This window comes from Oncorhynchus nerka, linkage group LG4, assembly GCF_034236695.1.
Source record: "Oncorhynchus nerka isolate Pitt River linkage group LG4, Oner_Uvic_2.0, whole genome shotgun sequence".
NCBI lineage: Eukaryota > Metazoa > Chordata > Actinopteri > Salmoniformes > Salmonidae > Oncorhynchus > Oncorhynchus nerka.
The window spans coordinates 93423569-93438520 of record NC_088399.1 but is presented as its reverse complement, the minus strand read 5'-3'; the positions used below and the strand labels follow the sequence as shown (position 1 = coordinate 93438520).

At 42.6% G+C, this 14952-nt stretch overlaps 1 protein-coding gene across 1 annotated transcript in view; it reads left to right on the top strand.

The window, feature by feature from the left end:
* Positions 1–1619: 1619 nt before the first annotated feature.
* Positions 1620–14952, top strand: part of LOC115116545 (regulator of G-protein signaling 3-like) — a 26946-nt gene continuing 13613 nt past the window's right edge. The window contains exons 1-4 of the mRNA XM_029645041.2: positions 1620–2284; positions 3532–4181; positions 5190–5248; positions 7743–7873. Of these exons, the coding sequence (XP_029500901.1) occupies positions 3669–4181; positions 5190–5248; positions 7743–7873 (703 nt within the window). The 5' untranslated portion in view covers positions 1620–2284; positions 3532–3668. The remainder of the gene's footprint in view (positions 2285–3531; positions 4182–5189; positions 5249–7742; positions 7874–14952) is intronic.

Sequence of the window (14952 nt, the reverse complement as noted above, 5' to 3'; positions counted from 1 at the left end):
CCAGTATTTATGCTGCAGTAGTTTATGTGTCGGGGGGCTGGGGTCAGTTTGTTATATCTGGAGTACTTCTCCTGTCCTATTCGGTGTCCTGTGTGAATCTAAGTGTGCGTTCTCTAATTCTCTCCTTCTCTCTTTCCTTCTCTCTCTCGGAGGACCTGAGCCCTAGGACCATGCCCCAGGACCACCTGACATGATGACTCCTTGCTGTCCCCAGTCCACCTGGCCATGCTGCTGTTCCAGTTTCAACTTCCACCTGACTGTGCTGCTGCTCCAGTTTCAACTGTTCTGCCTTATTATTATTCGACCATGCTGGTCATTTATGAACATTTGAACATCTTGGCCATCTTCTGATATAATCTCCACCCGGCACAGCCAGAAGAGGACTGGCCACCCCACATAGCCTGGTTCCTCTCTAGGTTTCTTCCTAGGTTTTGGCCTTTCTAGGGAGTTTTTCCTAGCCACCGTGCTTCTACACCTGCATTGCTTGCTGGTTGGGGTTTTAGGCTGGGTTTCTGTACAGCACTTTGAGATATCAGCTGATGTACGAAGGGCTATATAAATAAATTTGATTTGATTTGATACAGGCAAAGGATTTTAAACAAAGTTTACATACATTATATACAACTAGTTAGAGTGAGCATAGATCTGTAAGAGAATGAACAGAGATACACATATAGAGTTGATATATTTTTATTTATTTATCCGTTATTTTACCAGGTAAGTTGACTGAGAATATGTTCTCATTTGCAGCAACGACCTGGGGAATAGTTACAGGGGAGAGGAGGGGGGATGAAAGAGGCTATTGTAAACTGGGGATTATTAGGTGACTGTAATGGTTTGAGGGGCAGATTGGGAATTTAGCCAGGACACCAGGGTTAACACCCCTACTCTTACGATAAGTGCCATGTGATCTTTAATGACCTCAGAGAGTCAGGAAACCCATTAAACGTCCCATCCAAAAGACAGCATCCCCAATCACTGCCCTGGGGTATTGGGATATTTTTTTAGACCAGAGGAAAGAGTGCCTCCTACTGACCCTCCAACACCACTTCCAGCAGCATCTGGTCTCCCATCCAGGAAGTGACCAGGACCAACCCTGCTTAGCTTCAGAAGCAAGCCAGCAGTGGTACGCAGGGTGGGACACTGCTGGCTATATAGTGGGTATATGGTTGATATCCAATAGGCATATGGTTGATATTCCATGTATTTACAGTATCAGTATGACTATATCTAAATGCAGAGCGATGAACAGCGTAATGCGGTATAGTGCAGTTATTTAGAGTACAATGCAGAGCGATGAACAGCGTAATGCAGTATACGGCAGTTATTTAGAGTACAGTTCAGAGATGGCATGACACCATGTGCAAAGTCCTTTGTTGGCCTACATTGTTAAAACCAAAGATATGGATAATAAAAACACACTGTTCAAATAACAAAATAAGATCATTTTCAAATGATTGAAGTTAATTTTAACATTTTATTGAATATAAACAACTTATTTTGAACGATCTTCCATTCCGTCACTGACATTGTTAAAATAGCTCAGGCAGCTACAGAAAAGTTCCCTCCCTTCAGTAATTCCATTCAAAGTAAGCTTCCTAACCCCGGGGAGTTCAGAAGTGTTTTTCCACGACACACCTAAAATATGTGAATGATGTTGTATTGTACAGAGCGCTTCAAGAGACAACACTGCAAGCTGAGACGGAGTTGTGGGTGGCAACACAGACAATAGGCGTTTCGGGTTCATGCAAGTGTGAGATTTAAAAAGGTCTGAATGAAGTTTGAGACGGAGAAACTTTCTTGGTGCTTGTGATTTCGTTTCGTCTGTCAGTATGCTTGTTACGTTTTCATAGATATTCAGTAACACATGCAGCGTCAGGACTCTGTTGATTATTGCGAGCACTCGGTGGAGAGAGAGAGAGGGGGCATCCGCGACTCCGCGTCTTGGCACGGGTGTAATCATTAGTACAAAACGTTTTGCAACGGGAACCATTTACTACAAACGAAAACGTTTCGCATTAAAACGAGACTTTATATTGGACAAATCCAGCTTAGGTCTCTCCCCGTTTCGTTCCGTTTGCTTCCGTTTTGGTTCCTAGTTAACAACACACAACAGGCAATGCTCTGACGTCACAAGTGAGACTCTCAACTAAAGCAAGCCTATATATATATATATATATATATTATGGTTCAATCAGTGGATATACTTCCCGGGACAGAGAACTCTTTGTTTGGAGCCAAAATCCTGAAAGCACAGGTGGCAGAGTAACCGCAGGACATCGAGGTAATACATTTTACCCCGGCTCTTTTTTGTTGTTGTTAGATTCACTGCAAGGAATTCAACTCCCCTCCTTGTGGGACATAGATAATACTTCTGCTTAAAGTTCTCAGCGGCAGTCTCAACAGTTATGTAATGCCTTCTAGACAGCCCAAGTTCAACATCTGACTTATACACAGCATAAACACTGGCATGTGTGGTTATCACGTTAATACACAATTAAAACACCAAGTTAAAAAACATAAGTAAACATGATAGTATGGAGAATAAATGTTGATGTTTATTTAAATCAGTTATATGATAGTATGGAGAATAAATGTTGATGTTTAAATCAGTTATATGATAGTATGGAGAATAAATGTTACTCTTCACACCAGTCATATGTCATTTAGATGTGGGTCAAGTTGCAGGAAGACCATTTCAATCAAATCAATATTTCAAGTCAGTAGAATCAGTAAAAATCTGCTGAATTTAAATCAGTAGAATCAGTACAAATCTGCTGAATTTAAATCAGTAGAATCAGTACAAATCTGCTGAATTTAAATCAGTAGAATCAGGAAGACCTGAATTTAAATCAGTAGAAATCAAATCTGCTGAATTTTTAGAAAGTCAAATCTGCTGAATTTAAATCAGTAGAATCAGTACAAATCTGCTGAATTTAAATCAGTAGAATCAGTACAAATCTGCTGAATTTAAATCAGTAGAATCAGTACAAATCTGCTGAATTTAAATCAGTAGAATCAGTACAAATCTGCTGAATTTAAATCAGTAGACTGGCATGACTACAGTTCATCACATTTTTGCAGCCAAGGGGCCAACACATTAATGTTAATATGTCTCTCATGTCCGTTGAAAACGAATAGGTGGTTTCAATATGTCACATGTGAATATCAGAAAAAATCTTTCTCGTTAACCCACATTGGATGTAGAGTGGACTTGACAGCATTGGACATAGCAGTTGTTATCATACATACTGCAGCTGGTCTGACTCATGATCTACATCCCAAATGACACCCTATTCCCTACATGGTGCACTACTCTATGGGCCCTGGTCAAAAATAGCGCACTATGTAGGGAATAGGGTGCCTTTTGGGACATAGATCATGAGTCCGACCAGCTGCACTCTGTAAAAGTGTACCAATGATATGGAACAGCACACTGTGGTCCGGATGAATTGACCCATTTCACCCATTTTCTGTGATTGTCCAAATCTATCATGTCCAATTCCCCCTCTCTCTGTTTTCCTTTTATAGGCTGTTCTTTGCTGGGGTCCTCGCTCCAGACTATTTCTCTCTTTCATCCTCCCTTTCCCTTCACTCTCTTTCTCCACCTGCACATCAGTCCCTCCATCCTTCCTTGTCTCTTAACTCCACCCAGTGGCACTGCCATCATGCGTCGGTACAGCTCCGAGGGGTCTCTACTCGATATGGACTTCCTGCTGCGGAAGAAAGTATCCGCGAAGGGCCACAACTACCACAGCCGGGACGGGGAGTCAGGTACCTACAACCCCCACCTGGAAGGTGACGAACTGGATGGGCGAACCACCTCTTTCCCCCCTACCCCTATCATCGTGGAGCCTGGAGCCAGCCACGGGAGGGGGGAGCTGAGCAGGGATCACAGCGTCAGTGTGGAGAACTTCACAGAACTGGGGAAGCTAGAGGGTAAGGGATTTCTTGGAGTGGTAAACCTCAATGAAGGATGTAGGGCATATAGTGATGGGCAGTTGGCGCCGGGGACGACGGGCCGCAGCACAGAGAGCGTGGGCAGCGACAACCAGCCACCGTCCTCTCCCTCGCTCTCAACCTCTGGCTCCAGCCCCTTGTCCTTGAAGTCACAGCAACGGTCCCACACCAGAGCCAAGCTGTCCGCAGCCAAGCTACACCTGAAGAGCCTGTTTGGGCAGGTAAAGGGGGATGTGGGAGGTCAGGATCACTAGAGGAGTGGTCCCTGGCAGTGTTTAGGGTATTGGGTGTTTTAGGACTGGCAGTGTGGGAATGGATAGCCTGTGTGTGTTAGATGGGTTTTGACTAGGTGCGTTAGTTCTAGATTTCCGGGTGCACCATTTCAGACCATTCCATTGGACCTTGTGAAATCTCTAATCCAATCAGGGAAGTGTATGAGTCTGTTTCCTCTCAGTAGTCATTCCAACCTTGAGATTCATCCAACAGAGTGTTACATATAAAGCGGTTTTGTTCATGTCAAGGTCACACTAAGTTGACAAAGGATTAAATAATCATGCTCAACAGCACACATTTACCTCTAATATTCTCAATTTGATTTAAATATTGTCACGTGTAACGGATGTGAAACGGCTAGCTTAGTTAGCGGTGCGCGCTAAATAGCGTTTCAATCGGTGACGTCACTTGCTCTGAGACCTTGAAGTAGTTGTTCCCCCTTTGCTCTGCAAGGGCCATGGCTTTTGTGGAGCGATGGGTAACGATGCTTCGTGGGGTGACTGTTGTTGATGTGTGCAGAGAGTCCCTGGTTCGCGCCCGGGTATGGGCGAGGGGACGGTCTAAAGTTATACAGGCATATTATTCCTGTCATTGTGTAACTCATTAGGCTCATCCAGTCTTTCCTTTTGTTCTTTTAGATAAAAGCATCTGCCAAATGGCAAAACCAATGAATAGCGAGTCCCCCTCCTCTCCTATTTCTCCTATATGTTGACATCCACTACGTCATGTTTTAATGCTTTAGGTTTGGAATGTTGAATGTTTTTTTTAAATGGCGACAATGACTCGATACAGGAAAATATTGCTCAAACAGAACTTCTTAAAAATTTTGTATAACGTTTGGGCCAGAACCAAAGGTGTGTGTGTGTGTGTGTGTGTGTGTGTGTGTGTTAACTGTAGGAGTGACACATGCCAATCATTTCAACTTGGAAACAAACTAATTGTGTCTGTATTTCCAGAGTCCCCATTCATCACATTCCAACCTGTTTAACCCAGAACAGAAAGAACAGAGAGACAGGTGAGGTCATCGACTGTGGACAATAGACTATGGGCAATAGACTGTGGGCAATAGACTGTGGACAATATAATGAGGGCAATTGACTGTGGACAATAGACTGTGGGCAATAGACTGTGGACAATATAATGAGGACAATAGACTGTGGACAATAGACTGTGGACAATAGACTGTGGACAATAGACTGTGGACAATAGACTGTGGACAATATAATGAGGACAATAGACTGTGGACAATAGACTGTGGACAATATAATGAGGACAATAGACTGTGGACAATAGACTGTGGGCAATAGACTGTGGACAATAGACTGTGGGCAATAGACTGTGGGCAATATAATGAGGACAATAGACTGTGGGCAATATAATAGACTGTGGACAATAGACTGTGGACAATATAATGAGGACAATAGACTGTGGACAATAGACTGTGGACAATAGACTGTGGACAATAGACTGTGGACAATATAATGAGGACAATAGACTGTGGACAATATAATGAGGACAACAGACTGTGGACAATATACTGTGGGCAATAGACTGTGGACAATAGACTGTGGGCAATAGACTGAGGACAATAGACTGTGGACAATATAATGAGGACAATAGACTGTGGACAATATAATGAGGACAATAGACTGTGGACAATAGACTGTGGACAATATAATGAGGACAATAGACTGTGGGCAATAGACTGTGGACAATAGACTGTGGGCAATAGACTGTGGACAATAGACTGTGGACAATATAATGAGGACAATAGACTGTGGACAATAGACTGTGGGCAATAGACTGAGGGCAATAGACTGTGGACAATATAATGAGGACAATAGACTGTGGACAATATAATGAGGACAATAGACTGTGGACAATAAACTGTGGACAATAGACTGTGGACAATAGACTGTGGACAATATAATGAGGACAATAGACTGTGGGCAATAGACTGTGGACAATAGACTGTGGACAATAGACTGTGGACAATATAATGAGGACAATAGACTGTGGGCAATAGACTGTGGACAATAGACTGTGGAAAATAGACTGTGGACAATATAATGAGGACAATAGACTGTGGACAATATAATGAGGACAATAGACTGTGGACAATAAACTGTGGACAATAGACTGTGGACAATAGACTGTGGACAATATAATGAGGACAATAGACTGTGGGCAATAGACTGTGGACAATAGACTGTGGACAATAGACTGTGGACAATATAATGAGGACAATAGACTGTGGACAATAGACTGTGGACAATAGACTGTGGACAATAGACTGTGGACAATATAATGAGGACAATAGACTGAGGACAATAGACTGTGGACAATAGACTGTGGACAATAGACTGTGGACAATAGACTGTGGGCAATAGACTGTGGACAATAGACTGTGGACAATAGACTGTGGACAATATAATGAGGACAATAGACTGTGGACAATAGACTGTGGACAATATAATGAGGACAATAGACTGTGGACAATAGACTGTGGACAATAGACTGTGGACAATAGACTGTGGACAATAGACTGTGGACAATAGACTGTGGACAATATAATGAGGACAATAGACTGTGGACAATAGACTGTGGACAATAGACTGTGGACAATAGACTGTGGACAATAGACTGTGGACAATAGACTGTAGACAATATAATGAGGACAATATAATGAGGACAATATAATGAGGACAATAGACTGTGGACAATAGACTGTGGACAATAGACTGTGGACAATAGACTGTGGACAATATACTGAGGACAATATAATGAGGACAATAGACTGTGGACAATATAATGAGGGCAATAGACTGTGGACAATAGACTGAGGGCAATAGACTGTGGACAATAGACTGTGGACAATAGACTGAGGACAATAGACTGAGGACAATAGACTGTGGACAATAGACTGAGGACAATATAATGAGGGCAATATAATGAGGGCAATAGACTGTGGACAATATAATGAGGGCAATATAATGAGGGCAATAGACTATGGGCAAGGTAGCTTTCTAATAGGAAGATGTCCCTGTGCCTGGCCAAATGGCACCCTATTCCCTACGTAGCCCTTTGGGCTCTGGTAAAGATTAGTGCACTAAATAGGGAGTATGAGGTACTTTCCCTGGTCAAAAGTAGTGCACTACATAGGGAATGGGGTGACATTTGGGACGTATCCTAAGAAGTTCCGTTTGAAACGATACCCATCCGGACCTCATTTACCAAACAGCTGTGGAAATGAGGGGTTGTGTTATCATGAAATCTGATGCCTGTCTCCTCTCTCCCTTTGTCTCTGTCTCTCCCCCCTCTCTACCTTCCCCTTCTGTCTCCCTCTCTCTCTCCCTCCCTCTCCCTGTCTCTCCCTCTCCCCCCTCTCCTCCTGTCTCCCTATATCTCCATCTCCCTCCCTCACCCCCTATCTCTTCCTGTCTCTCTCCTTACCCCTCCTCTCTCTGAATCTCTCTCACCCTTCCTCTCCCCCCTCTCCTCCCTAACAGTGATAAAGAGCGGAGGTCTCGCCTCCCGTTGATGCACCAGTGGAGTCAGGTGGGCCACAGCAACGCCAAGTTCAGTCGGGTGGAACTTGATAAGTGGGCTGAATCGCTGGACGACCTCCTGGCCAGTCGGAGTAAGTAGACTAGGACACCCTCCTGACCAGTAGACAAGGACACCCTCCTGACCAGTAGACTAGGACACCCTCTCCTGACCAGTAGACTAGGACACCCTCTCCTGACCAGTAGACTAGGACACCCTCTCCTGACCAGTAGACTAGGACACCCTCCTGACCAGTAGACTAGGACACCCTCCTGACCAGTAAACTAGGTTACCCTCCTGACCAGTAGGCTAGGACACCCTCCAGACCAGTAGACTAGGACACCCTCCTGACCAGTAGACTAGGACACCCTCCTGACCAGTAGACAAGGACACCCTCCTGACCAGTAGACTAGGACACCCTCCTGACCAGTCCAGACCTAGGTCACCCTCCTGACAAGGACACCCTCCTGACCAGTAGACAAGGACACCCTCCTGACCAGTAGACTAGGACACCCTCCTGGCCAGTAGACTAGGACACCCTCCTGACCAGTAGACTAGGACACCCTCCTGACCAGTAGACTAGGACACCCTCCTGACCAGTAGACTAGGACACCCTCCTGACCAGTAGACTAGGACACCCTCCTGACCAGTAGACTAGGACACCCTCCTGACCAGTAGACTAGGGACCAGTAGACTAGGACACCCTCCTGGCCAGTAGACTAAACCACTCCCTACCCTTCCTCTTGGCCCTTACCCTTCCATGTTTGCTGATCTGAAGGGCTTTATTCAGGCATAATCAGTGTCGTGGTAATGCTTCCGCTGTACAGATCTACAAACATGGAAGGGTTAGGGCAAAGGTCATCTGGGCATCCCAGAAGGAAAACCTGGCGCCAACTACTTGATTAGATTCTAGGAGGGGGGAGAGGTATGAGAAAAGATACTAGATTGAAGAAAGGAAGCAGGGTGATACACCCCCCCCCTCCTATGTAAAAATACCTATCCAAATGACAGGGACGTTGAAAGAACCACCAGAACAATTGTTGCACCGGAGTGTTTACTGGGCACCTGTAATTAAGCAATAAGGGGAGGGGGTGTGGTATATGGCCAATATACCACGGCTAAAAGCTGTTCTTAAGCACAACGCAACGTGGAGTGCCTGGACACAGCCCATAGCCGTTGTATATTGGCCATATACCACAAACCCCAGAGATGCCTTATTTGATATTATAAACTGGTTTCCAACGTAATTAGAGCAGGAAAAATACATGTTGTGTCATTACCCGTGGTATACAGTCTGATATACCACGGCTGTCAGCCAATCAGCATTTTGGGCTCGAACCACCCAGTTTATAATTAGAGTTGGATGTTGATCTTGTCATTATTGAAGTTTCTATGATCTCTCTTTGAGTTGAGTTTGTGTCCCATAGGCTGCTGACAGATGTTCTGATACCATTTATGTTACGTAGTCTGTCCACAAGAGACTAGGGCTCAGTGGGAAGGGGGGGTGGGGAGGAAATGCAAAGTGTACTCTGATCCTGTTTTCAACCTCAGCTCACGAGTGTCTTGCAGTGTGTTGTGATGTCAGCGCGATAGGGCCGTATGGTCTTTGCGTACGTCATTGGTTTCTGTGTGCTGTGCCATAAAGCTGAGTGCAGCACTAGTTACTATGAATAGATGTGATAGAAAACAGTAAGACCGTTTTAGATTACTGTCTCGAATGATCTGGATTGTGTTCCAGATGTAGGGCTGGGAAATATGGGAAAAAATATCACAATGCATTTGTTCTGTTGACGGTATTTGACAGTATTTTATGTTTTTAAATAATAAAAGTTATCCATTTTGCTTTATGAGTTGTCCGTGACCCTAGAGTGGAAACACATACCTTCTAAAATCAGGCTTTCTCCATTCTGATTGTTTGAAGTTTGATTGAACAGTACAAACAAAAGTTGATCTGATTTTGAGATAATTTCCACTCTGCCACGTAGGGCTGCACGATATGGGCAATAGAATCTAGGCCTTATGTTGAACCAAATATTGCAATTGCAATTTGACTTGCAATTTAGATTAAAAAAACACTTAGGTGAACTGTTGGAATCATGGAAATGATTATTCTAATTCTATAGTTGGAGTGTAACAGTGGCCCCTTTGAATACGTTGTTGTATGACAAGACATTCATAGAATTAGGAATTAAAATACTATTAGAATCTCTATGGAGGCATTATTGACACAGGGTAGGAACCAAAGTGTTGGTCAGTGTTTCCCAGGGGAGTGGGACCCTATAATTGTAGTTTTCTCTTTATGTAGCTAACATATTCATGCTTCGCTTATTCCTCTCTGATTTAGAAGATACTGTTGCACAGACAACAGACTGATTTAGGCCTACACCAGCACTGGTATCAGCCTGTATTAGCTAGCTACGTTTACTCTGACTCTGTACATTTTATTAGTTAGCCAGCTAACTAGCGATTTAGTATTAGTGGCTAACACAATTTATTTTAGCCACAACTTGCTAAGAAAAGACAAACTAGCTGTTTGCAAACAGTATGATACACAAACCAATAGTTTAATTATAGGACGCTTGTGGATGTACATTAAAAAGCAAAGTGGAAAGCAGCATTGTTGTCAACTAACATATTGTTGCATCTGCTCAGTGGTGTGAAGTACTTAAGTTGGGGCAGCAGGTAGCCTAGTGGTTAGAGTGTTGTGCCAGTAACCGAAAGGTTGCTAGATCAAATCCCTGAGCTGACAAGGTTAAAAAATCTGCCATTCTGCCCCTGAACAAGGCAGTTAACCCACTGTTCCTAAGCCGTCATTGTAAATTAGAATTTGTTCTTAACTGACTTACCTAGTTACTTAAACATTTAATAAAAATACTTGAAAGTACTACTTAAGTTGTTTTTGGGGGGTATCTTTACTTTACTACATTCTTAATGAAAAATATGTACTTACATTATCCCTGACACCCAAAAGTACTTGTTACATTTTGAGTGCTTAGCAGGCCAGAATTTTTTTTAAATATCAGAGCGGCGGTAACTCACCAGCATTACGACCAGGAATACGACTTGGATCCTTTGTTCGTACCCCCCAGGGCAATTGAACTTATCCCAGAGGCTGCTCCAAAACACCGCCAGCAGAGAAGAGATATTCGGAGTGGACTAGTCTGACACAGGAGGAATGCACACCATCCACCGCTTCCGAGTATATTACTCTCTAATGTTCAGTCTTTGAATAATAAAGTAGACAAGCTCAGGGCGAGGATCTCCTTCCAGATATACATCAGGGATTGTAACATACTCTGTTTCACGGAAACATGGTTCTCGGGATATACTGTCCCTGTCTATACAGTCAGCTGGATTCTCAGTACATCGCACAGACAAGAATAAAGAACTCTCCTGGGAGAAGAAAGGCGGGGTGTATGTTTCATGATTAACTACTCATGGGGTGATTGTGATAACATACAGAAACTCAAGTCATTTTGTTCCCCCAACCTAGAATACCTCACAATCAAATGCCAACGTATTACCTCCCAAGAGAATTCTCTTTGGTTATAGTCACAGCCGTGTATATTCCCCCTCAAACCGATACCACGGCGGCCCTCAAGGAACTACACTGGACTTCATGCAAACTGGAAACCAGATATCCTGAGGCCGCATTTATTGTAGCTGGGGATTTTAACAAAGCAAATTTAAGGAAAACGCTACCGAAGATCTACCAACACATTGACTGTATTACCTGTGCTGGGAAAACATTGGACAACTGCTACTGCAAGGCCCTCCCCCGCCCTCCTTTTAGCAAATCTGATCATTTTGCTCCTCTCTTCCTATAGGACGAAATTCAAACAGGAAGTACCTGGGCTAAGGTCTATTCAATGCTGTTCTGACCAATCGGAATCCATGCTTCAGGATCGTTTTGATCACGCAGACTAGGATATGACAAAGTGGAGTCGCAATTCAACGGCTCAGACACGAGACGTATGTGGCAGAGTCTACAGACAATCACGACCTACAAAGGTCAAATCGGCCACGTCACGGACACCGACGCCTTGCTTTGGACAAGCTAAACACCTTCTTCTCCCACAAATAGCCATCACTAACTGGCTTCCACCCGGTTACACAACTCTACACCTTAAGAGGCTGCTGTCCTATGTACATAGACTTGGAATCACTGGCCACTTTAATGATGGAACACTAGAAACTTTAATAATGTTTAAATACTGCTTTACTCATCTCATATGTATATACTGTATTCTATTCTACTGTACTTTAATCAGTGCCACTCCAACATTGCTCATCCTAATATTTATATGTTTCTTAATTCCATTATTTTACTTTTAGATTGTGTGTATTGTTGTGAATTGTTAGATATTATTTCACTGTTGGAGCCAGAAACACCAGCATTTAGTTAGATATTACTGCTCTGTTGGAGCCAGAAACACCAGCATTTAGTTAGATATTACTGCTCTGTTGGAGCCAGAAACACAAACATTTAGTTAGATATTACTGCTCTGTTGGAGCCAGAAACACCAGCATTTAGTTAGATATTACTGCTCTGTTGGAGCTAGAAACACCAGCATTTAGTTAGATATTACTGCTCTGTTGGAGCTAGAAACACCAGCATTTAGTTAGATATTACTGCTCTGTTGGAGCCAGAAACACAAACATTTAGTTAGATATTATTTCACTGTTGGAGCCAGAAACACCAGCATTTAGTTAGATATTACTGCTCTGTTGGAGCCAGAAACACAAGCATTTAGTTAGATATTACTGCTCTGTTGGAGCCAGAAACACCAGCATTTAGTTAGATATTACTGCTCTGTTGGAGCCAGGAACACCAGCATTTAGTTAGATATTACTGCTCTGTTGGAGCCAGGAACACAAGCATTTAGTTAGATATTACTGCTCTGTTGGAGCTAGGAACACAAGCATTTAGTTAGATATTACTGCTCTGTTGGAGCTAGAAACACCAGCATTTAGTTAGATATTACTGCTCTGTTGGAGCCAGAAACACAAACATTTAGTTAGATATTACTGCTCTGTTGGAGCCAGAAACACAAGCATTTAGTTAGATATTACTGCACTGTTGGAGCTAGGAACACAAGCATTTAGTTAGATATTACTGCTCTGTTGGAGCTAGGAACACAAGCATTTAGTTAGATATTACTGCTCTGTTGGAGCCAGAAACACAAACATTTAGTTAGATATTACTGCTCTGTTGGAGCCAGAAACACAAGCATTTAGTTAGATATTACTGCACTGTTGGAGCTAGGAACACAAGCATTTAGTTAGATATTATTTCACTGTTGGAGCCAGAAACACAAACATTTAGTTAGATATTACTGCTCTGTTGGAGCCAGGAACACAATCATTTAGTTAGATACTACTGCTCTGTTGGAGCCAGAAACACCAGCATTTAGTTAGATATTACTGCTCTGTTGGAGCCAGGAACACCAGCATTTAGTTAGATATTACTGCTCTGTTGGAGCCAGGAACACAAGCATTTAGTTAGATATTACTGCTCTGTTGGAGCTAGGAACACAAGCATTTAGTTAGATATTACTGCTCTGTTGGAGCTAGAAACACCAGCATTTAGTTAGATATTACTGCTCTGTTGGAGCCAGAAACACAAACATTTAGTTAGATATTACTGCTCTGTTGGAGCCAGAAACACAAGCATTTAGTTAGATATTACTGCACTGTTGGAGCTAGGAACACAAGCATTTAGTTAGATATTACTGCTCTGTTGGAGCTAGAAACACAAGCATTTAGTTAGATATTACTGCACTGTTGGAGCTAGGAACACAAGCATTTAGTTAGATATTACTGCTCTGTTGGAGCTAGAAACACAAGCATTTAGTTAGATACTACTGCACTGTTGGAGCTAGAAACACAAGCATTTAGTTAGATATTACTGCTCTGTTGGAGCTAGAAACACAAGCATTTAGTTAGATATTACTGCTCTGTTGGAGCTAGGAACACAAGCATTTAGTTAGATATTACTGCTCTGTTGGAGCTAGGAACACAAGCATTTAGTTAGATATTACTGCTCTGTTGGAGCTAGGAACACAAGCATTTAGTTAGATACTACTGCTCTGTTGGAGCTAGAAACACAAGCATTTAGTTAGATATTACTGCACTGTTGGAGCTAGGAACACAAGCATTTAGTTAGATACTACTGCTCTGTTGGAGCTAGGAACACAAGCATTTAGTTAGATACTACTGCTCTGTTGGAGCTAGAAACACAAGCATTTAGTTAGATACTACTGCTCTGTTGGAGCTAGGAACACAAGCATTTAGTTAGATATTACTGCTCTGTTGGAGCCAGGAACACAAGCATTTAGTTAGATATTACTGCTCTGTTGGAGCTAGAAACACAAGCATTTAGTTAGATACTACTGCTCTGTTGGAGCTAGGAACACAAGCATTTAGTTAGATATTACTGCTCTGTTGGAGCTAGAAACACAAGCATTTAGTTAGATATTACTGCTCTGTTGGAGCTAGAAACACAAGCATTTAGTTAGATACTACTGCTCTGTTGGAGCTAGGAACACAAGCATTTAGTTAGATATTACTGCTCTGTTGGAGCTAGAAACACAAGCATTTAGTTAGATATTACTGCTCTGTTGGAGCTAGGAACACAAGCATTTAGTTAGATATTACTGCTCTGTTGGAGCTAGGAACACAAGCATTTAGTTAGATACTACTGCTCTGTTGGAGCTAGAAACACAAGCATTTAGTTAGATATTACTGCTCTGTTGGAGCTAGAAACACCAGCATTTAGTTAGATATTACTGCTCTGTTGGAGCTAGAAACACCAGCATTTAGTTAGATATTACTGCTCTGTTGGAGCTAGAAACACAAGCATTTAGTTAGATACTACTGCTCTGTTGGAGCTAGGAACACAAGCATTTAGTTAGATATTACTGCTCTGTTGGAGCTAGGAACACAAGCATTTAGTTAGATATTACTGCTCTGTTGGAGCTAGGAACACAAGCATTTAGTTAGATATTACTGCTCTGTTGGAGCTAGGAACACAAGCATTTAGTTAGATATTACTGCTCTGTTGGAGCTAGGAACACAAGCATTTAGTTAGATACTACTGCACTGTTGGAGCTAGGAACACAAGCATTTAGTTAGATATTACTGCTCTGTTGGAGCTAGGAACACAAGCATTTA